At 42.3% G+C, this 25,158-nt stretch overlaps 1 protein-coding gene across 1 annotated transcript in view; it reads left to right on the forward strand.

The window, feature by feature from the left end:
* The window catches only part of MACF1 (microtubule actin crosslinking factor 1), a 246,258-nt gene that overhangs the window by 127,610 nt on the left and 93,490 nt on the right, over positions 1–25,158 (forward strand). The window contains exons 48-54 of the mRNA XM_075197744.1: positions 8,625–8,833; positions 11,881–12,198; positions 12,494–12,660; positions 12,743–12,899; positions 15,762–15,879; positions 24,297–24,359; positions 24,459–24,694. Of these exons, the coding sequence (XP_075053845.1) occupies positions 8,625–8,833; positions 11,881–12,198; positions 12,494–12,660; positions 12,743–12,899; positions 15,762–15,879; positions 24,297–24,359; positions 24,459–24,694 (1,268 nt within the window). The remainder of the gene's footprint in view (positions 1–8,624; positions 8,834–11,880; positions 12,199–12,493; positions 12,661–12,742; positions 12,900–15,761; positions 15,880–24,296; positions 24,360–24,458; positions 24,695–25,158) is intronic.

Consider the following 25,158-nt stretch of genomic DNA (forward strand, 5'->3'; position numbering starts at 1 on the left):
ATATATTTCTTGAAGGAGAAGTGACAGTTGGGAGTGGTTGGTGGTTGCCAGGGGTGACAGTGGGGAGTGGTTGGTGGTTGAGGCCTGGGCTATGGCCCAAATGCATGACAAGAACCTTAAGTAGCTTGATTTGACTAGAATGCATGAGTATCATGCGCGGGTTAGCTTGTGTGTGTATGTGTGTGTGTGTGTGTGTGTGTGTATATATATATATATATATATATATATATATATATATATATATATATATATATATATATATATATATATATATATATATATATATATATATATATATGCAGAATGTAAACACTGGCGCTCAAAACAGTATTGTATATATAGATTAGTTCAAACCCACATAACCACCTCTTCCACGTATGGAGGCAGCCTTCCTACAAAACTCTGGCTGGTAGGGCCGGGAATAAAAATAGATAGGTGCAACTGAAGGATGGCGCACTGGTGAGGTTTAGCGGACTAAGGCTAAACAAAGTGGGAACAATTAAATGAGCATAAGGATCGAATATAGGTCTCTCTGGGTTGGTATCCAACAAGCTATATAATAAATCCAGTTCTTAAATCCAAATGCTAGACAGGATGGATAACCATAACAGACTCTAGTGTAAAGAGAATTAACTCCAATGTCACAATATGCATATGCAGTAAATGTTCAAACGGAGCTGGCTGAACCAGTACAACACAGCCCACAAATTTTCCAATTGTATAGCAGCTGAGGGAAGGAGATAGGTATGCAGAGTAATACAGTTCACCAAATAGCAGTGTAATAGGTGGAAGCGTACCAAAAGGTAATATAAAACCAGCTTATCTGTATTGGGGTCTCCCAAGAGGGAATCTCAGCTTCGTCTCATGTGTCAGGAACCGGTAAACCAGCGAGTGCAGTACGCAGTACTTCTTGGTCTCGGGCAGCCGTCCCCATACAAACACCGCAATCAAACTCCAATCAACCGAAATAGTGAGGATAAAGGAGCCATATAGTGTAGTAATTTATGTACAAAGGATTTATTCAACAATAATATACAAATGCTAACTCACATTGTGCAAAAGCATAATAAGCTTATCTGTATAAGGCAGTAGGTCAGCTTGTACCAGTATGGATCCCTGGAGGGTTCTGTAGGTATTGCCGGTGATCTCCGCACAGAAGTATCAAGGTATATACACTAAGTGTCCAGGATGGTAGAGTGGCCTATGTCAATGTATACAGAAGATATGGGGCCTTAAATTATCATATATATATATATATATATATATATATATATATATATATATATATATATATATATATATATATATATATATATATATATTTTTTTTTTTTTATTTATTTATGATAATTTAAGAAAGCAGCCAGGAGGTTTGACTGGCCACCAGAAGCATGGGCAGAAAAATTGATGATGTATTTGAGCAACGAAATTCAGCGGGCTTGGGTTGATTTGTGTGACAAACAGACTTCCAATTATCAGGAAGAAAAGGAGCTCAGTGCTTCCATGATTGGTGTTTCCATGAGGGAAAACAGTTAGTTCACGGCTGGCAGAGCTCTCCAAAGTGTTAAGGAACTAGTTGCAACCAGATACAAACTCTCCTGCCCATATATTGGCTCTTCTAGCAATTGACCATTTTGTCCATGGGCTTAGGTTCAGCCTTCCGTAGTTGTTGTATGATGCCTCCCTCCACGGGGAGTTTATTGCTGTTTCTGGTGATTGTTTTGATAAACCAACATGCTGTTTTGGCCCTGGTGGACTCCAGAAGCGAGCTGACATTGATCTCCAGTTCTGTCATTCCAAATGAGGTGACGACGAGATTGCCTAAGGTGAAAGTGCATCCATGGAACCACCAAGAATTATGAGCGGACCTACCTTACTGCTTACTCTAAAAGGCCAACCAGTTAATGTAGTGTTGCCATTGCCCCAAAACTATCGTACCCCTTCATCCCGGGGCAAGGCTTCCCCTGTTCCAGGAGGTTCTTGCTGATCGGATCCGGCTAGACACGCTGGCAACTGATACACCAGCCGAAAGTTCAACCTCAAAGAAACCTGTCTAACGCTCACTGGACTCACGAAAAGAGACAACAGAACTGTTGTTTATGGATTCTGAATACAGGTCTACAACCACTACTCAAGTCTCGCCCAAGGAGGGGAAAGGAGCAGCCGATGCAATCACTAGCCAGTGACACTGTCATGGAAAATTTGGTGCCACCAGATGAGGCTGAGGACTGGTTTCCAATTCCCAGGCTCATTTTGGTACAAGAATTTGCTAGGTATCAGCTTAATGATGCTATCCTAGAAAATGTACTTAAATCTGTTGCTGAAGTTAATAGTGTAGTGAAAGCTGCCACGACGACAGAAGGTATACCTTATTTTTTTGTTAAGGGATTTATGGTATTGAGCTGGGGTTGTTCAAGACAAAAATGTTGATCCACTCTTGATACCTCAGGTACGCATTCCTTTAATTTTGAAAGCTGCACATGCACATCTTTGTGGGGGACATTTGGGAGAAGAGAATACCCAGGCATGAGTGTTAATATGTTTTACTAGCCAGAAATACATGTGGCAGTAAAAAGATACTGCCAGTCCTGTCCAGTAAGTCAGAGAATGTCTCCAAATCTGGATTCCTTTTCTGGAGGTTTAAGTCCGCTTTGAATGGATAGGTAGGGCTTGGTGGGATCGTTGGAAAAATAGTCTGGGAGGCGCAAATATGTCTTCTACGTTATTCCATTGTGTAATATCAAGTACTATAGCCAAGGAGCTACTACTTGTTTACATGAGGTTTGGAATTCTGAAAGAAATCCTAACTGACCAGGACACTCCTTTCATGTCAAAGTTAATGAAAGTATTGACTTAAGAGCCCTCCACACCTAGGTCTATCACTCACAAACGGATGGGCTGGGGGAGTGCTTTAACTGTGCTTTAAAACAAATAATTAGAAGAGAGGTGGCTCAGGAAAAAAACACCGGGAAACTCCTACCATTTGTAATGGTCGTGGTGTGGGAAGTAGCACAAGCCTCAGTGGAGTTAGTCCATTTGAGCTGTTGTATGGAAGAAAGCCTAGGGCATGTTGGACATCCTCAAAGACTGTTGGGAACAACAAAAACACAAGAAGCCAAATATAGTACAATTTCTTTCATAGTTATATAGGAGTATTAGACAAATAGGTCCTCTGTTGAAACAACACTTTGAGGATGCCCAGGAGCGTCAGAAAAGACCTTAGAAGTCCAACACAAAGCAGCCACTGATCCCGCTACTCTGAAAGACCTCCACCAGACCAATGTCCAACTTTACCTACGTTTCTCTAGACAGGTAGCCAAACACCTTAAATGGCTCCGGCAGACTTTTTATGAGAAAGGGACAAGACGGATAAAATTCTTGCGTCATACTTCACTCCGGTAGGTCACAGAGGAATATTATTTAGATTAGGAATTCCCAAAATCAGCTCTTCCACTCTCCCACTGCCATCAGAGAAGCATTCCAATAATATTACACTGCACTCTACAATCTTCTGACCGACAACCCCACCCCCCGCCTCCCCCACACAGCAGTCCAACGCTACGTGGATCTCTAAATTTCTTGCTAAATCCAAGCTTCCCAAAATGTCCCGCCAGGCCCTCGAACATCTCAATGAAAAAATTTTGATTGAAGAAATCCAGCAAACTATTACAGAACAAAAAATGGCAAATTTCCTGGGTCCAATGACTTTACAGTCACGTATTATAAGAAATTCTCGGACTTGCTTGACCCACACCTGCCCACACTTTATAATGGACTACTTCAAGGAGGTCCCTTTCCACACGAAATGCTCAAAGCCAGAATTGTAGTGATCCCCAAAGAAAGAAAAGATCCACTTCACTGCGCGAGCTACAGGCCCATCTCCCTCCTTAATCTGGACCTGAAAATATATTCTCAAATCCTGGCAAAATGCCTGAATGTATTCATCTCCTCCCTTATCCACTTTGACCACGTGGGGTTTATCCCGGGTGCCAAGCGAGGGACAACACCAGATGAGGCATTGACATTATCCACATTGCAAACTCCAGGAGATCCCCAATCATTATGCTCTCCCTGGATGCCTATAAAGCTTTTGATAAGATCTCCTGGGATTTTATGAGGGCAGGTCTTGAGGTCTTTGACTTTGTTAGTGACTTCTTCACTGGTGTCCTGGCACTATGCACTGCCCTACAGCTGAAGTACTGGTCAATGGCACCCCCTCGAAGTAGGTATCCATTTAAAACAGTTATATTCACAGTCACAATCATATTCGCGATGGTGATCAAACCCCTGTCCTCTCAGGTTAGATCTAACTCCAGCATCCAGGGAGTGCAGATGGGTGGCATCAATTCCAAGGTTTCACTTTTTGCAGATGATGTCTTGCTTTCACTCTCCCAACCAGCGATCTCCCTCCCAAACCTCTACGACATCCTCAAGGCCTATGGTACTGTCACTGGCTGTAAAGTAAACTATAGGAAATCGGAGGCCATGCTGCTCCACGTCTCCTCTCGGGAAGTTGATCTCCTCTGAACCTCTTTCAGTTTCAAGTGGCAGACCAGGAAAATCAAATATTAGGAGCATTCCTCACCTCCCGTTATGATCTTCTCTATCATGAAAACTTCTCACCCCCCCCCCCATATCTGATCTGAACTCCTGGAGCAGTCTCATTATCTCCTGTCTGGGCAGGACCATAGCTGTCAAAATGAATATCATACGCAAATGGCTATATCTTTTCCAAATGTTGCCAATGGCTGTCCCTGCTTCCCTCCTTGCTGCTTTCCAGAAATCCCTCATTTGTTTTATTTGGAACCACAGACCCCCTAGGGTTTCAGCCAATGTCCTGAAAAGACCCATCCGTGGCAGTGATAGGGGCCTCCCCCGATATTAAGCTATACTAACTGGCCTCCCATTTTTCCCAAATTGTTGCTTCATATGCTCCTTCGGGTTCCACCTCCTGGCTCGACATAGAATTGGCCCATACCACCTTGCCCAATCTCTCCCCTTTATGTGGCCTGGCACCTACACTGTCCTCCTAATTCCAAATTACTTCCCACCATTACATTTGACACTAAGCTTTGAGATTCCCACTCCCACCTGACCCCCATTTGGTATAACTCTGTATTCCCTCCCGGATTCTCTGCTGTGAGACATCATCTCTGGACCGGTCTCAAATTTCCATCTGATTTTTCCAAGCAGGGTTGATGGCTCCAGCTGTCAAAGCTCCAACGCCGCTTCTCATCTTGGACACTAAGCCCATTTGAATTCTTTCAAATCAGTCACTTCTTACGGTCCCTACTGCTTACCTATTTACTGCAAGACCTTACCCCTTTAAGGGTCTTTATAAACACCACCCCATTGCAAAAGGCATGATCTCTCAACTTTGAGAGGGAAGAGCGATAGAAAGATACTGCAGAGTTCCCATGAAGACGACTAGGAGAGGGACCTTGGTCCTCTACGGACAAGGAGGCCTGGGAGGATATGAAACTCTGGTTAGCCAAAAGGTCTATATCGACCAAACTCAAAGAAACCTCCAACATTATTGTTATTATACTCCCACATGACTCCGTAAATGTTCCCCTTCTCTTTGCCCAACTGTTGGCGGGATTGTGGCCACAAGTGCTCTATGGTTCATATTTGTCGGACTTGCCCGGTCATCACCTCCTTCTGTGACGTGGTACATGGCTTTCTCAATAATTTATTTGTGGTGGACTCCTGGATTTACCCACTGTGTTACCCTCCCCCAGATGTTGACAAATTCTTTAAAAAAGAACTGACCGCATACTGACTGACAGCTGCCACTCAACCAGAAAACACCTCCCCCTTGTCTCTCTCTGCCATTATAAAACTGATCTGACACGTTGCAGCCATGGAACAAATTACCTACTATCTTCACGACAGAGGCCATGTTTTTAACCAAGTATGGGCCTCATGGCAGTTCGCCAAACACATGACTATCAATGGGTGGTGAGCGTGGTGTCCCTCACACACTCCCTCTCTACATGTCTGAATTACCTACACACTACCCACCCCCTACACATACTACACACATTGCTCAATTTTGTGGTCCTCTCTCTCCGTGCCTAATTGCCCGCCCCTCCTCCACACCTCCCTCTTAGTCTTCACTGTACTGTTTCTATACCGCTTGTAAAGTTTAAAAAACTGATCAATCCTTATTCTATGTTCCATTTGGACGCTACATGATGATTCCATTGTATTATTTTTGTTTTTTTCCAAAAAAGGCATTATGACTTTCGGGCAATAGTTAATAATTTCAACTTCGATGACAAAGTAATAGCTCTCCCCACCCAGGAAAGTAAATTATGCACACTGGAGGACTCACCAACGGTTGTGCTGGTGAGTCCACCAAATAGGTAGAATGCGAGAAGAACAATTTTATCATGTCAATTTGAGTCACCTTGACAGCTGCTCTAATGCAACAGGTAGTAGAAATGGTTGCTCGAAACGGAGGTGTCTTTTCTCCCATTCTCGGGCGTACCGCTCTTATATAACATTACATAAACACACCCCTTGGGATAGTAGTTAAGCAACGGCCCTACCTTATACCGGAGGCTAGATGGTATGTTTAAAGCCACATAGGGCATATGCTACTGCGTATCTGGATGACATAGTCATCTACTCATGGGATTGAGAATCCTATCTTACAAAAGTGAAGGATGGCACATGCTAATCTTCAGAAATGTGCATTGAAAAAAGGTGGATGAGGTGGAGAAACCCATCTTGTATATCGCAAGCTTTTACCTAGGGAGAAAAAGTGTGCAACTGTAGATTGTAAATCGACAATATATATAGATTGAATAGAAATCTGTCATTGAAAGGAAAAAAAATCTGTATAAATATGACAATTTAAAATCAGAATTTTACATGGAAATAGCTATCTTGAATATTTATTGGAGTACTATACTAAGTAACCTATCAGGTATTCCAGTTTAGAAAGTGGTGTCATGAATTCATAAACACTACTTTCTATATAACTAATAGATTAATCACCATGCACAGCATTTTTTTTAATAATATTTTATTTAAAAATAAAAGTTACGTTTTAATAAATATTGTGGTTTAATGTATAAAGGAAATATATTCAATATATAAGCCACATTGTGCACCATAAGATCCAGCTTTTTTTTTCTCTTTCTTTTTGACTTCGTATATATTAACTGGATGGTGGCGCCTCAAAACTCAAAAAAAAAAAAAGGAAGCAAGGATCCCTTTAGGGAAGCTAGATAATGGATAGATAAAAGATTTATATGTGGTTCTAGAAATTAACTAGTGCGATAATAACTCCAACAGAGACTGAGTGTTTAGTCAGAAGCAGGGTCTCTGGAAAAATTGTAAATATTTTTGTTTGTTTGATTGCTTGAACTACACCTCCTGCTGGTTATGACTTCTTGACATCTGATTAAAGTGCAGCAAAGTGGTTCAGCAAAACTGTATGAGCATTATCTGTTTGCTGTGCTTATCATTATATGTGTGTATATGAAGGCAGCAGAAGAAGTGTCAGTATGGGGTACTACCATATATACCCCCACTTCACTGTGTTTAGTGTGTGTGTGTGTGTGTGTGTGTGTGTTTATATGTACACCGATCAGCAACAACATTAAAACCAATGACAAGTGAATTGAATGACATTGTTTATCTCATTGCAAAAGCACCTGTCAAGGGGTGGGATATATTAGACAGCAAGTGAACAGTCAGTTCTTGAAGTTGATGTATTGGAAGCAGGAAACATTGTGGTGGCTAGACGACTGGGTCAGAGCATTTCCAAGGTCTTGTGGGGTGTTCCTGGTATACAGTGATTAGTACCTAATAAGGTATGTTGTTGTGAGTAGGGTTCAAAGGCCAGCCCTCCAATCCCACAGAAGAGCTATTATAGCACAGATTGCTGAAAAAGTTAATATTCACTATAATAGAAAGGTGACCAATGGAAGAAGGTTGTCTGGTCTGATGAATTAAGTTTTCTTTTACGTCTTGTGGACGGTAGGCTGCGTGTGCATCGTTTACCTGGGGAAGAGATGTCACAGGATTCACTATGGAAAGAAGGCAAGCCAGCGGTGGGAGTGTGATGTTCTGGGTAATATTCTGCTGGGAAACCTTGGGTTCTCACATTCATGTGGAGGTTACTTTGACACATACCACCTAACTAAACATTGCGGCAGACCGAATACACTCCTTCATGGCAACGGTATACTCTGATGGCAGTGACCTCTTTCAGCAGGCTAATACGCCCTGCCACACTCTGCAAAAATTGTTCAGGAATGGTTTGAGGAAAACAGGACAAAGAGTTAAAAGTGTTAACATGGCCTCCAAATTCCCCAGATCACAATCCGAGCATCTATAGAATGTGCTGAAAAAACAAGTCCAAGCCATGGATGCCCCACCTCCAAACTCACAGGACTCAAAGGATCTGCTGCTAATGTCTTGGGGTCAGATACCATATGACATTTTCAGAGGTCTTGTGAAGTTCATGCTTTGATTGGTCAGAGCAGTTTTGGCAGTAGGAGTGGGACCTACACTATATTAGGCAGGTGGTTTTAATATCGTGGCTGATCTGTGTATGTATGTACAGTATACATTTTTCTTATTTTAATATTTTTGTGTATTGCTTTATAGATTCTATAGAGAGCCGCTTCCAAAGTCTCTCCAGCCAGATATCTGCTCACTCTGATTTACTGCAGAAGTCGGTAGCTCAATCCCAGAGTGTTCAGGAGGGCCTGGAAAACCTCATACACTGGTTGGATGGAGTGGAGAAGTCTCTAGAGGGCCAAAAACAGGCATCCATGTCATCTTCATCCATTCAGGAGGCTCTTGCCCAGAATATGGTGAGACGATCACTTGTTTCTTTGTCTGTGTTAAATGTTAACTTTACTTTCCAAATACATATACATATAATATATGTAGAATACATATACATATAATATATGTAGTGATAGCATCTTTCAGTTCGTAGAAAACAAAAGATACAATACATATACACATTAATAATAAGTTATGACCATGAGCTATAAAATATTTCTGGTTTTTTTTCATCTGATCTGGGGCACACTGACAATTGGGTTGTATGATGGGAGCTTGGAGTTGCCACTTAACTAGTTAAATGTTTAATGTAACTAGTGACATAACTGCTTCCCTCTTCAACCCCCTTTAGAGTCTCAGTGTTTTTTAAGTGCCCAAGGAATTTGGGCTTACTGTGAGCTACTTAGCAGCTATATAAATAGATTTTTTATTTTATTTGTAAAACATCAGTGTCCTGCTTGCAGGGCACTTGTTGACTGGGACTGTCTGTTGTCTTAAACAGAAGTGTGCCGCTATTCAAAACATAGCAATAGCTGGACCCCAACTGCTGCCTGTCAACACAGATACATAGCACGGACCGGCTGACAGGACATTGTCAGCTGGTCCGTGACAGAGGCTTCCAACCACTCACTTGTGGCTGCACGTGATGACTGCCACTGCCGCGAGAGTGCCGCGATTGTGCGATGCAGGCCGCAATTTTGTCAGGTCATACCAATTCCCCCACTGGAGGAAGGGTGGGACTTGGCTTCTACGCTGTCTCAAAAGGAAGCAAGGGGAAAACATGAGACGTGACCGGCATCATGCTTAGAAATATTTACCACAGGTGGTTTGCGGGCTTAAGAAAATAGAAGCCATGTACATACCTCTCATTCTCCGGAGAAAGACTGGAAGACGCAGGGGAATTGAGGAGACTACCTTGTGACACCCCCCCCCCCCCCACACACACACCTTTTCTTTTACAGTTATGGTTTAAGAAACAGCAGCTAACTTCTGTTTGACCCCTGAGGAAAGCGTACACTGCTTTCCACAGACCCTGCTGACAGGCTCCTCTCCTCCAATCAGTCAACATTAACTGCTGTGTTTGTGTTTGTGCAGACTGTGAGGTGGGGGCATGGGGTGAGCAAGCGCAAGGTAGCGCACCACCCCAGTTGGAGGAACTTGTGGTCCCTAAGCCAAACGGTCAGTCCGATAATCAAGGCTCTCAACCTGCACCTGCGAGTGGACAAGTTACACTTTGTGATCAATGGGTTAGAACCATGAGAGTTCCTAGCCTCCATCGACATTCAAGATGCTTACCTCCACATTCCTATCTGGGAAGGCCATCAGCCTCTTCTCAGGTTTACAGTAAAAAAAAACCTCTCACTTTCAGTTCCGGGCTCTCCATTTTGGTCTCTACCGCGGCAAGGGTCTGTACGAAAATCATGGTGGCTCGCATACGCTCTCTGGGGGTGAGCATCGTATCCTACCTGGACAACCTACTCATCAAAGCCACTTCGGATCGGCTTCTTCGACAGCATTTTACTCTCGCCATCAGGCTACTGGAGCAGCATGGGTGGATTATCAATCTTCCAAAATCACAGTTGGTCTCCTGTTATCATATGATTTTCTTGGGTCTTATCATGAACACTAAGGAGGAAAAGATTTTTCTCCCAGAGGACAAGATATGTTCCCTACAGGTAACGGTGAGGCGCGTCTTGACTGTCAGTCTCCCTTCCATGCTTTTTCGCATGCTACTCCTGGACAGATGGTCTCCACATTCGAGACACTCCCTTATGGAAGATTCCACTCCCGCACCTTCCAGTGGGATCTCTAGAGCAAATGGTCAGGATCCCCCCCTCTTCTTGGATTCTCAACTAATCCAGTTGTCAAACGAGGCTCCGCACTCCCTTCAATGGTGGCTGGTGCAGGATCACTTGCCAGTGGGCATATCCTTTGCCCCGTGGACCTGAACCATTGTCACCATGGACACCAGAATCCATGGCTGGGAAGCCGTGGTCCTTCGTCTCCTCCTTCAGGGCCTTTGGTTAGTTCAAGAAGTCTTGCTACCGAACTATGCCTTGGAATTAAACGACATGTTGTTGGCCCTTCGGTGGCTAAGTTTCCTCCTATAGGGCTCTCGGGTCCTACAATGCCATGCCCGTGGCATGTGTCAACTGGCAAGGCGGGACCAGGAGTGCTGGCAACTTAGATCTTTGCTTGGGAAGAAAAGTTAGTTTTGGGGGATTTTAATCCTGGCGTGGACAGTTAGAAGGTTAGTTACATTAAACCATTAATTAACTAGTTAAGTGCCAATTCCAACCTTCCCTCATACAACCCAATGGTAGCAGTGTCCCCCCAGGTGGAATCCGAGAAAAGGATTTATGATAAGTATAAAAATCCTCTTTTTCCCTCCATACTTCCTCTAATGTTCACAGCTTAGAGAGCTTCTGTCTGTTTCCTAATAATACCTAAACCTACGTATTATTTGATGCACGTAATGAGGCAATATCTTCATGTTATGTGAATATTACAGCAACAGTACTTTACCCTTATACACAAAGAATACACTTAACAAAAAACGACACAACTGGCTATAAACATTTATACAAGGATTTGCATAACCAATGTACATAATGCAAACTGACTACTTACAGTACATACATATATAGGTTTAACTATGCAGGAATTTTACAAATAATTAACACATGTAATGTGCATTTGTCAAACATAAATATTGTAAACACCTTATGGGTATATAAATTATCCTCTACATTAATAATACAAAATGTAATAGAAATTATTACAGGCACAAAGCAGTTTGCTTTGCCACCTGCTGCAAGTGATGCTACACATTTTGCCATGTTGTCCTTCACATGAGAGGTGCAAAAATACAGAAAAGTGAATGTTGGAGAAGTGTCCAACAGCATGAAGCAATCATATGGCACCAATTCTAATCCTTTAGAACTCCAACAATCCTTTATCTTTTCCTCCTGACATTTACTTCTACAGTTTGTCTAATGTGTTTGTTTCTACAAGTAAGCCACTTGTTGGTGATGCTCATGCTTGACTTTTAGCTCTTGGCCATATTTTGCAGAAATTAAAACAGGACATTGGAAGTAGGAGGGGAAGCCTGGATGCCACTGGAGAAATGGTAGTGAAATTTATGGAGACTGCAGACAGTGCTGCAGCTGCTGCTCTTCAGAGCAAACTGTCTGAAGTCACTGCATGGTTTAACAAAGTCTGTCAGCAGCAGATTCTACAAGAGACTGCTTTGAAAGAGGTCCTCCCAAAAGTGGAAAAATACGAGCAGATTTCAGAGGCACTAGAAGATTTTAAAGCAACAGCATCCCAATTGCTGGCCTCAGGAAACCAGCCAGACAAAGACATTGCTCAGTATTCAGAACAAATTCAGGTATGTATACTCTAATGAATTTGATGGTTTTTATGATCTATGTAAACATTTTCATTATAGTTTGGGTTATGGGGAATGTAAAACAAAGTATTGACTTTGTCTAAGAAATATTTACATTGGTCCTTTTACATTTATTTACATTTAATAGTAGTATGCTCACTGTGTAGCAAATCAAAAGTCAAAGTAATACACTTTACACATTTCAGTTGTTGGAGATGTGTTTTTATGGGCTGGGGTTAAGTACAGAATGGAAAAAAAATTGTACAGAAAATATCTAAAGGTGTCTCTGTGTTAGGAGTTGAATATAGAGATAAAGCAACAGCAAGATCAACTGGTTATTCTAGAACAGCTAGCCAAGGAGCTAAGCGCCTGCCCTGTGCTTCTGGACTCTTCTCAGCACTTACAGATGGTACATATGCTGAAAAAAGATTTCCAAGCTCTCCAGGAGACGGCAAGTGAGAGGTACTGTTATAAAAGATTAAATGTTAAATGAGTGGTTTAATCTCCTTCTTTCCATTTACCTCCAACTTTTCTTCTGTTTTAGAGAATATGAAGCTCTGTCTTGCCAGAAAGAGTTAGAAGATTTCCAAAAGCTGGTTGGCACCATGAAGAAGTGGCTAAAAGACAATGAGGAGAGTATTCCATCAACTGAAGACTCTCTTGGATCGCTGGAGATTCAGAGCAGACTTCAAGAAATCCAGGTAAGACACCTGTAAAATTATAAATAAGTTCTGAAATCCCATAGGGCAGATTAAATTGTTTCAATTGTTATCTGTTGAGGTGCAACTAATTTCTCCATTAGATTTAATCTATACTATTTTGTCTCTCTTCCTATTTGACTTACACTGCTTAAATGGGTTAAAAAAGTGCCTAGTGGTCTCGCTGAAGTAGGCACTTAGTTTAAAATTCATTTGAACCACAAGCTCCTCCCCCTCCATACCCCTTCACCATTGGCCTACATCTGTAAGTTATCAAGCCTGTATCCTTCCCAGCGATTGATCTTCTTAGGATTGCTCTTCAACACCCGCCAGCAGCGGATGTTGCAGACTGACTTATGTTAATTCTGTAAGAAGGTTTTATGCCAGCTATTGGTGATTGATGGGCTGTCACCCTTCAGTGCTGCCTTCCGGGTAAAATTTTGGACTCCAGAGGAATATCTGTGTTGGAACTCAGAGCGCTTTTTATGCCCTAGTCAGAGCACGCCCTTTCTTGCCATGAAGGACTGTTAAGACACTGTCAGGCAATGCAACAGAAAGTCAATTCCATCAGGAAGCTACAGAGAATGCCTTGTGCATACAAGAAACCTCATGTAAAGGGTGTAGCAGACCATTCTAGTCATCACAGGGATGTTGATCCAAGGGGTGTAGAACCAGGAAGCTGTGTTTCTCAGGAAAGCACTTCCCTCGGGGGATAGTACCTTCACCCCAAAGTTTTCCAGCCTCTAGTGGACAGATGGGGTAGCCAGATGTCAACATTATGACATCTGAGTTTAATCACAAACTGGTGCACTTCTTCCCCAGGATAAGGGATCCACAAAAATGATTGGTACCCTAGGACTTTCATCTGATCTACCTGTTCCCACCGGTAGCATTGCTTTTTAAGAAGGTAAAATGAGAGAATGCTCATGTGATTCTTGTGGCACGGGAATGGTCATGAGGGTCGTGGTGCTTGGACATTTTCAGCATGGCAGAAGGCCCTTTGTGGCATTTTCCTCTTAGACCCTGCTAGGCCTAGATCCTCCTCCTTCATCAGAGTTACCTTGGCTGGCTTTAATGACATGTCTGTTGAAGCTATGATCCTCAGAAGCTTTGCGCGTCCCCAACATCAAGGTTCAGATGATACTCAATGCTGGAAAGCCAGTTTCTGCTAGATCTTGTCACAGAGCCTGGAAGACCTACATGTCCTCATGTGGAAGGAAGAGGTTAACCTGGTTGTTTTGTATACTAGAACTTCATGCTGGAGAAGGACTGTCAGTTAGTCGCTATGACATGTCTTTCTGAACTGTACAAATACAAATGTCTACTGGATACTAAAGTCCCTGTAGGAGAAATCACTGCTCCCCACTCCAGAAGGCAGTCATCTGTGGTTACCATTATCCTGTCCCAGATGGAGAGATATGGGAGAAGAAACGCCACCATAATATGGAAGTACTGGCAATAGTCAAAACATGTAATAAAAGCATATACAAATTACAATATATAAAAACAATAATTAAATTGCTCTGATATACCCTATTAATTTATCGGGCTTTAGTATGTAAGAGTGATGTCCACCTGATAAAATTATCAATCCAAACAACGGTATCAGGGAGAGATTTTTCCAATAATACTAAACTTACTTTCTGAATATGTAATTTGTTTCACAAGTATAGTTCTATATGAAAAAAGCTGCTTTGTAGTACTGTGGTGGTGATTATAGACCCAAGTTACAGAGTGTTTACTTGGCTAGAATTTTGCCCTGAATGGTCCAAAAGGGAAAGTGTGCAAACTGCACCTCTTCGAATGATACCATCTTCCCCATAAGTGTTGTGCAGTAAAGAACCGATACCTGTTTGAACATTAGCAGTTCCTTCACTGGTCTCTGAATGGCTACAATCTTCTGCTCTGGTAAAAGGCCATTTGTCATCTGATGTCAGTGAGGAGACCCAGAAACATCATGTACTTGTTAGAGTTTATTACCAAGCTGTATGTCTCCAGCATCTCCTTTGTTATCTGTAACTTGAAAGCTTTAGGCTTTCAAAGTCCTTTTGGACTACGCATAAGCCTCCCAGGACCTAAGCCAAAGCGTGCATCTGGCTTCAACCACCAAGGCCAAGATTCTGGGTAGAATAAGAACTACGTCAATCTACGTTTCCTTCACTTAGACCACCAAGAGCAACCACTCTGTGCTGGGAATATTTGATAGTAAGACCTCAATGATTTGCTCATCACACGTCTCCTCCTTTTGGATGCTTTGCAAGCCTTGTGAATTATGTGATGGATTGAGGTAGCAACCTTGCCAAGACCAGTTCCACCATCTAGACTACTACTATTTTATTCTGTTGTCCTTTTAACTTGTGAGTCTGGTATGGCTTGGGAGTAATCTCTGGCCTTGGGGTACTCTCCCCAGGATGCACTTGTAGTCTCAGGGTATGTGCCCACGGAGCCACTCCTCTGAGGCTGTTCTCACAACCTGTGCAAAAACTGCACATGTAGCCTAGGAGAGGTGTGATTGTGTGGACCAATAGTAAGATTTTTCCTAGCAGCCATTTTCCACAGCCTTTAATATGGGCTAAAGCCCCATCCACCCTCATCATAATCTGCCACTGCCAGGCCTCCAAGGTAGGTCCAGACCCGGATGTTTTGTACGCACCCCACTCTCCACTCGACATTACTGGACTGGAATCAGTAATGTGAATTAGTGGTGAATTTGACAGGATACAGATGACTCAATTATGATGATAGCTGACCTTAGTATGAGTTACATGTAAATACAATATAATGCAGTCCCCATGTGAATTGTGGTCTCTGTGAGCTGCAAGTCATATAATGTAATTGTTTTTTTTTGTTTGTTTTTTCTTTCAGGATGTCTTAAAAGAATGGCAAATAAAGGGTCCCCAAGTGGAAACAATTGCAAAGAAGGGATCTGAACTGGAGAACAGAATTCTGGAGATAACCGCATCAGAAAATCAGCTGCAAAAAGGTAGGTGTGTGTGTGAATGTACCTGCAGCAGATGAACAAACAGTTCTTGAAGTTGATGTGTTGGAAGCAGGAAAAAATGGGCAAGAATAAGGATTTGAGCAACTTTGACAAAGACCAAATGGAGATGGCTAGACCACTGGGTCAGAGCATCTCCATAATGACAGGTCTTGTGGAGTGCTCCTGGTATTCAATGGTTCGTACCTACCAAAAGTGGTCCAAGGAAAGACAACGGGTAAAATGGCGACAGGTTCATTGAAGCGTGTGGGGTGTGAAGGCTAGCCTGTCTGGTCAAATCCCCACAGAAGGGCTACTGTAGCACAAATTTGCTAAAAAAGTTAATGCTGCTATGCTGCCTCAATCTGATTAAGCATCTGTGAGATGTGCTGGAAAACAAGACCAAGCCATGGAGGCCATACCTTGTGCAACTTACAGGACTTAAAGGATCTGCTTTTAACGTCTTAGTACCAGATACCACAGGACACCTTCAGAGGTCTTGCCGAGTCTATACCTCGACAGGCTAGAGCTGTTTTGGGTGGACCCACAGCATGTATAATGTAATCCAGGTGGTGGGTCCACCCATTGCCGCTTTAAAACCGCAGTTTTCATTATGACCATTAGAAATGGCGTAATTTGATAGTTTACATCAGGCCTGTCCAACCTGCGGCCCTCCAGATGTTGTGAAACTACAAGTCCCAGCATGCCCTTCTAGCTATCAACAGGTTGTCTACTGGCAAAGCATGCTGGGGCTTGTAGTTTCACAACATCTGGAGGGCCGCAGGTTGGACAGGCCTGGTTTACATGTTTTGGAAAGTCGCTTTTTACATTTGCCTGGAATTTAAGGTGCCGAAATACTACTTGTCACTTAGATGGCAAGTCGCTATTTTTACATTATCGTTGTTGTAGTCATCGTGTTTTTTTGGTCGGTGTGTAGCGTTTCCAGTTTATAACAGCCGGGAAACACTACCACACCCAGATAGATAGATATAGACACACACTTTGACTCTCAAAAAAACCCCAAAAAAAACTTGGCAAAAATCTCTATGTGCAAACTTACATATATTTTTTCACATTTTATTGTTTATTTGCAGAATTAAGCACATTTTAAAAAAGGCAGTTGTGGCATGTGCAAATGTTTGGGTAACCCTTTAGATGATCCATTAATATATCTAAACACTTTCGGGTTGGAATTTACACTCTCCGAAACATCTTGGAAGTAAAGGTGATCAAGACCTTTTTAAGACCCAAAAAAGTATAAGATAGTACTTCTTGTATACTGATCAGATATGCAAACCAGACCACGCATATCATTACAAAGAGCCTGAAGAAAGATTTAGGCAACACCGTAGTAGGGGCGCATAGATGTCCACAGTGCACCATTGTTGCACTGTATTTGAAGAACATATCATCTTGCTATCTGTTTAGCATGGAGTGGAGGCTATTATTGAAATATTGTTCAAGTGGAAGGAGCAATGTATTCAACTATATACCATCAGATCATATAAGCTAGAACTGAATCTAAAAAAGATTGGATAGTTTAGCAAAACAATGGTCCAAAACACACCTCCAAAATCAACCATGAAGTATTCACAGGAACATAATGTTAGGGTTTTGGAAAGGCCTTCACAGTCCCCATATTTTGAATATTATTGAAAATCTGAAAGATCTCACATATGGTCCATGAAAGAAGACCTAAAGCTATTCCTAAGCTAGAAGACTATAATGATATAGTGATAAAAAAATTCTAAAGAAAGACAAGCTGCCTATAAGAAATGTTTGGAAGCTGGGGTTTCTCATAGAACAGGTGTTAAGTAATAATAAAAGGGTGGCCATACTTTTGAACATGCCACATTCACTGTGTTTATTTTATTCTGTTAAACTCATCAAATAGTAATTGTGAATTATAATAATGTGCATTAATATGTCAAGTGGCGTGCAGTGTTCTTGACATATTTTTATCTTAGAGATTCAGTGATGTATGCAATTTGAATAGAGTTTTCCAAACTTTTGTGTTCAACTACAGATAACCTTCATCCAGCTTGAGCTGTCATCAGTTGGTTTCACGGTTTCACTTTTCTCCTAGTCTCATTTGTTATAAACTTCCTTTCTCTTCTCATTACAGCCGTCCACCTCTCTTTTTCCCTGCTTCGATTTCATCTCTACCCATCTACCCGCTCCACCTCTTGTCTCTGCTCCCTTTTGACTTTTGTTTCCTCATACTGACTCTTGAAAATAATATGAAATGCTGGTATATTTATTATAGTTCAAAAAACAGCTATTGGGATCTTTTTTTCACATTCATTGATAGATGTTATTTTTTTTTGTGTGGGTTCTCATCATGTAGTGACATGATGTCTGAATGTGATAGCGTGGGGCTTGTAACGTTTTAATGCTGTAAATGAGTGAAAAGATCTTGCACACTAGAGTCACTTGATTGTGGAAAGTGATGTAATATGAGTGTTGGTGACTTCAGTGTGGAAGATGAAGATTTATAGTCAGAAACTTAAATTAACAGTTAGTACCAGTGACAGTTTACTCACATTATGCATCATAGTGTATAGCTTGTTCTTTGGTCTGCTGACCATCAATCTCTAGTTCCCGAACACCTGCTTTGGCCAAATAAAGTCTCGATTAGATGTGTAATGATTCCCGTGGTAATGTGAATGATAAACTGAAATTACGTCCAGTTTTAAATGAGGAATGAAAAGTAAAGTAATACGACAAGTAGTATAAACATCTATTTCTCCTACATCCTATCTGGCAGATACTGCTACCTTGGAGTTGAGGTAAGGATGCAGGAGTTGACATTTAAGGGTTAACCATTCTGAAGACTGAAGTTTCTCTCCTTTCCCAAACCAACTGATCATAGGTTTTTACTTAAGTACCCAATGAGTTGGGCTGCTTTTTATGGGGCTGTCCATGGCAGCCCTGTTTAGGGTTTTTACTTTATTTGCCTTATTTATACTGGTGCTGTGATTGCAGCATCATGCTTATCACACTCCCATGCAGGAGGAGGTTTAGCCGTTCCAGCATCTTACACTGTCCTTGGGTCCCAAGTTAGGTGGATCGGACTCCAGTGGGGGAGTCCAAATTGCAGAATTCATTCTCCACCAGCAGGAACTCCATTTTAGCCAGCGCTGTTCAGCTCAATCATTTCCAATAAGGCCACCTCCACTTCAGCTGGCCTATACCATTCACCCCTCTCTTACAGGAGAACTCAGGGTGGTGTTTGGAGTGACATTCCCTGCCTCTACCAAGACAATCCTAAATTGGCAGGTGACACATCAGCCAGTGTAGGTACCACTAGGAGCTCTGGATCTTACAGTGACCTGTCCTATGAACAGGAGACTCTGTTTACTGTGAGCCATGGGGATAGACACACACCCTTAAGATGGTTGCTCCCCCTTGGTAGGCTTCCCTGCTGCCAAAAGTTTACCACTAGCTGGAAGAGCTGCTGCTGACTGGAAGCTGCATTGCCTGTGTCTACCTTCCTGCTAGTGGCTGAAGCTCCTCTCTTCTATGGGTGTTCTCCTCCAAGGAACCTGCTGCTGCCTGGAAGCCTGGGGACTAAGCACTTTTTTTCTTTGTAGTGAAATCAGTATTTACTCTGTAAATCCATATAGTGTATGTGTGTGGGTGATTGTTACAGGCTCTGTTTGCTACTGTTTTGACTTTATTTCTGAGTTTACATATTCTAGGTCAGATCCTGTCAATGTCTCGCTGTACATTTTCTACCATGTCTGAAAAAGAGACAAGTTATAAGGCTCAAGCTAAAGGAGGGAAGTTTGTTATATCTTTCACCTGTTCCAGGTGCCAAAATAAATTACCAAATGGATGTCAGGAGCCAGATGCCTGGTGTGTGAGGCTGCAAAGTGAAGGACTGTTATTCGCACACACCTGGGGGGGGGGGATGCAACTGAGATGTGAAACCTGCTTGGGTGAAATCACTGGATTAATCCATTTCTGAGCTAACTAGACTGCCTGCACTTCCTCGTGAGGAGAGTTTAAATCCTCCTCTTTCTGCAACTTCCGTGATTATTCTGGCATGAGTGTCTTCTTCCATGGAAAAACTCCTTCAGGCTCCCAAGGTGAGAATTCAGATTCAGAATTATCTTCACAGGAAGAGTGGGAGCTTTCTGGGTGACTCAGACCCAGAAGATTCAAATGGATTCCAAGTCTAATCCTTTGGAGGCCAGGGCTTTGATAAGCTGATTATGGCAGTGCATCACACTGTGGCATAGAGGTGGGTGATTCTCAGGTGGGTGAAGTGACCTTATTTAAAAGAAAAAAAGAAAGGAGTTCTTTCTTTTCCTTCATCTTTTCACTTATCTGAGCTCCTTGAAGAAGCTTGGGCTAACGCAGATAAGAAATTTCTAATTTCACGCAAATTACCCGTTGACTATGCTTCACCTGCTGAGGAGATGGCTAGGTGGGAACAGCCACTGAAGGTGAATAATTCACTGGTTCACCTTTCATAGTCTACCACTCTTTTTATTCTTGGGTCTGCTGATGGAACGGACAGAAAACGTGAAAACATTTTAAAGGGCATCTATGTGACTGCAGGTGCAGCATTCAGGTCTTCTGTTATTGGCATGGGTTTCCAAGGCCATGGAAAAATAGTCTGATCAGCATTTGAAGGGATTGTAGTCTGACATTCCAAAGTCAGAGGCATCTGAATTCCTTGGAGAGACTGCTTTGGATGAAGCTCTAGAATCTCTGTCGGGGCTGTAGTTGCCATATGCGCACTTTGGCTTTGGTCCTATGATACGGATATTGAGTCCAAGAAATTACTGGAAGCCCTTCCATTAGACAGTTCAGTTCTTTTTGGGCCTGAGCTATCGGACAGGGTTAACTGGAGAAAAGGGTTCTTTTCCTCCAGTAGCTTGTCTAAGGGACCCAGTTTTCGTTCCTTTCATACCTCCTTTCACCTGACATCCTCTTCTTCCAGGGGTCTTCCTCTTCCTGCATATGGTGGACAGCAGGTGGGAAGACAGGGCCTAAGTCCTCTGAGAAACAAACTACCTTATGAGCATTATCCCCACCCAGTGCAGGCTGCAATGAAAGCCTATCTTTTGTTTGTTCTGTAATATATAGAAAGCCTCCTCTTCAGACCTAAGGGCAACAGACATTATAGAGAAGCGGTTACATCCTAGACCTTCCATGGCCTCCAACACTGGCCTTCCAAAGGGATTGTCAAAGTTACTGGCTCTCTTTCCAAAGGGATAGGCAAGGTTACTGGCTCTCAGGAAGCCTTTCACCTTTTCTTTATATAGGGAGTGGCCATCCCCAATCTTGAACAGGAGGAAACTCTGTAGTCCATTGATATCAAGGACACATATCTTTTCTGATCTGAGAGGGGCACCACAGCCTACTCAGATTCGCGGTAGAGGACTTTGTACTTACATTTCAGTTTTCGCAAACTTCATGACAGTCCTGTTGAGATCTCGGAATCGCCATCATGCCTTACCTGAACCATCTGCTTCTCAAGACCAGATCAACCCCATTGCTGCAGATTCACCTGCACAGGATGGCTCAGGAACAGTTTCTGATCTAGTCTTCAGCACCAGGGAGCAGAAGGTCTTCCTCCTGGAAGACTAGATCTGGACACTCCAGGTGTTGGCAAGGAAAGTTCTGTCCCTCAGAAGTCCATCTGAAGTTGATGGGGAAGGTGGTCTTCACTTTAGACGCAGATGAGTACTCCAGGTTCTACTGCCAGTTGTTTCAGCTGAATATTCTGAGAAAGTGGTCAAGGTTCACTCTTTGGGATTCTAAGCTAATCTTACTACCATCAGAGATGCCTCTCAGGTGGTGGTTGAGGGCGGACAACTGGATCAAGGCTCACCCATTTTCTTTCCTTGATTGAACAGACGCCAGTCTTAACGGGTAGGGACCAATAATGCTGCACCTTCGTTTGCAGGGTCTTTGGTCCGGGGACGAAGGAAACCTCCCTGTCAACATTAGTAGTGAACGCTCTGAAAGGTGCCCAGTTGCTACTGAAAGGAAAGCCCATCCATGTTAAGTCAGATCACAGTGCTGTGGTGGTGTTTATTAATCATCTGGAAAGAACCAAGAGCACCCTAGCAATTCTTGAATCTTTCTGAATCTTGACATGGGCAGAATGCCTTCTGCCAGTAGCCTCGCAGTGTACTTTCCAGGGTTGGAGAATTAGGAGTCGGATTTCCAGAGCAGACACTCCGTTCTCTATTGCTTCAGCACAACAACAAGGTGTCCACATTCTGCTACAGAACAATTGACCCAATAGCATCCCTAGTGAATGCCATGATGATATTTGGATCTTCAGGTTGTTCTGTCTCTTCCCTCCAATTCCGATTCTCCTACACGCTTTCAAAAATCCCAAGTGGGAGTTCTGGTGATCAATGCAGCTCCAGATTGGCTTTGAATAGGTTGGTATGCAATTTTACTAAATGTGGCAGGCCCTGGGTGGCAACTTCCTCTGCAGTACGTACTTCTGTCACAAGAACTGTTCCTTCCCCAGGAACTTTGTAGTCTGGCTTTAACGACATAGCTGTTGAAGTCAGGATTTTTGTGAGCAAAAGGAAGTGATCAGACTATTTTGAAAGCTAGTATCTACCCAATGCTCTCATATGATGTGAAAGACATGTGGTCTGGTATGAACGTAGAGAATTCCAAACTTCTTCCTTTAAGCTTTCACTTCTTTCCTTTCTCCAGGACGAACTAGAAGGTGTCCTTGAGCTTAGTTCTCTTAAAGTTCCGATCTCGGCTTTGTGTATTTTTAGAAGAAATTGGTCCTGATCCTTGAGGACTGTTCTTTGTCCCTCCAACAGTTTTGTGCATTTGAACCTTTGGAAAACAGTTGACTTGAATTACCTGACTAAAAGAATGACTTTCTTCTAGCTATTACTTTGGCTATACAGTTTTCCCAATTGGGGGCCCTATGTTGCAGGTCTTCATTCTTGATTTGACAGATCAGGTCATTTCCGTTGTTCCAACCTAAGGTGGTTTCACATTTTCACCTTAGTCAAGAGATAGTAATTTCCTCCTTACGAGGATTGGTGACTTCAGGTGACCAGGAACAGCTGACTTTCCTGGTTGTGGTCAGAACCCTTAAGATTTACCTGGACAGGGCTACAGGGGCTCGACCAATTCCCTACTTGTTCTATATGAAGCACAGAAGCAGGGTAGGCCAGCATCTAAGCAGACTATAGCCAGATGGATCAGGTCCACTATTGAGAAGGCATAATCTAGTTCCAGTTAGCCGGTTCCAGAACATGTTTTTGGCACACTCCTCTAGATAAGTTAGTGCTTCTTTGGCGGTGCGTCAGGGGTCTTGCGCCAAGCAACTATGTTGGGCAGCCTCTTCATCCTCTGTCCACACTTTTACCATTTTTGCATCCAGAGATGCTAGCTTTGGATAAAGTTTTGCATTTGGCTACTGCGTGTCTGAGCGTACTTTCCCTAAGTAGCAGTGTCCCCCTGATAGGATATAAGAGAAAAGAGGATTGTTGCTCTTACCATTTCTCCAAATCCATCTGGGGGACACTGCGCCCCTTCTTTTCATGCTCAATGTTCAGTTCTGTGTTTAGTTTTGACTGTGTGTTACTTTTCTTGTGTTACCCTATTTTTTGTGGTTTTTCAATTTGTACATTGAGAATGGGTGGGGTTGGGTGAAGAGAGGATCTTGTGCCGAGCTGGCACCTTCATCTCAATCCCAAGTAGCAGTGTCCCCTAGATGGATTTGGATAAATGGATTTAACAGGAAGTACAAAAATCCTCTTTTTATCTTTTGATATTTATGTTCCATTTTGATTACCATTCATGCTGTAGGAAAACACCATGACTGTAAGTAAGGTCAATTCCAGAAGCATTGCGAGACTCATTCAGACTTTACCTGACCAGAGCAGGCATTCCATCCATGTCTAGAGACATGGATTCACTATGCTTGTCCAAACCTTTTAGGAATATTATTAACATTATAGATACCCTTTTCCTGTGTCTCGATTTTTATTCTAAACTACTTTCATAATTCACAGTGGTGATGTTTAGAAGACGTGCTGTTGTTCCCAAGGGGGGTCATGATCATGGTGGCTGGTGACCAATACTTAACTAAGCTCCATTTGATGACACTGTTGTTTATACCCAGTCCAACATTGGCACTTGTGTGTAGAAGATCTTCTATGTGGGAATATCTATTGTGAATTTCATACATATTTTGGCTCCCCATGTGATTTCTAATCATAGTATATTGAACATGAGATCTTGTTCTGGCATTGTGCTGTGCTGGATTTCATTTAATTTTATTATTCTTTCCTGCAATGTACTGCAAATATGAGACATTTATAGAGGGTTAAGCTTGTGCAGTGTTTGGTGATGCATTTTCTCTGCATTGTCTGCAATCCTAATATGTTTGTGATGACCCTGCTTTGCCTTGTCCTGTTCAGGTTCTGTTCTGATGACCTCAGTGAGCACAGTAGGGAATGTTAATGGCTATCATACCTGTCAAGGTGAGCGTATCCATGTGCTGCTTTATCTTAATGCACTCTGTGCCATTATTTTTTTTCAAAAATGCTTTACTGAGCACCCACACTATTCTGTTTTACTAGATTTGACTGGCATCCAGTGTGATGTCTCAGAGATTAGCCAGAAATATGAAGATCTCGGACTGGTACTGAGAAGCCGTGAGGAGCAGTTGTCTACCATGTTACAAAAGATGCAAAAGGTTCAACAAGAAACAAACCAGATGTTGACATGGTTGGAATCCAAAGAAAAAGTTATAGCTGCAGTCAGTCTGTCTCCAGCAAAGAGTGAGATAGTTAAAGCCCAGACAGAACAGAACAAGGTAAGTCCTATATATCAATTATTATGGAAATCGGTCCAAGCCTGGTCAGGGCAGAGCTTCTATAGCATGCTATCAGCCCCTAAACTAATTGCCTTGACATACGTTACAGTCCGGCTCCTGGCTTCAAATGCACGGTGCCAGAATGGAAATTGTTCAACCTTTTACTCGGGAAGGGAGAGAAAGATAAACAGAATTACTACAAAATACAGAGAAGTAGTAGGATTAAATTGTAAACATATTTTGAGATAAACTGTGTAGAAACATGGGTTTACTGTACTAACTGCTTTTTATGATAAAATAAGACAAATTTGCCATATTATAAAACTGCTTACTACAGTTCAGCATTTATAACGCTTATGCTTAGGAGTTTTATTATTGCTGTTGTACAGTTCTAATTGGCAATTTATCTACTGAATGTACAGTTCAACTTTGCTGGCATACTGTCATTTGGATGAAAAACACTT

This window comes from Mixophyes fleayi, chromosome 2 (assembly GCF_038048845.1).
Source record: "Mixophyes fleayi isolate aMixFle1 chromosome 2, aMixFle1.hap1, whole genome shotgun sequence".
Taxonomy (NCBI): Eukaryota; Metazoa; Chordata; class Amphibia; order Anura; family Limnodynastidae; genus Mixophyes; species Mixophyes fleayi.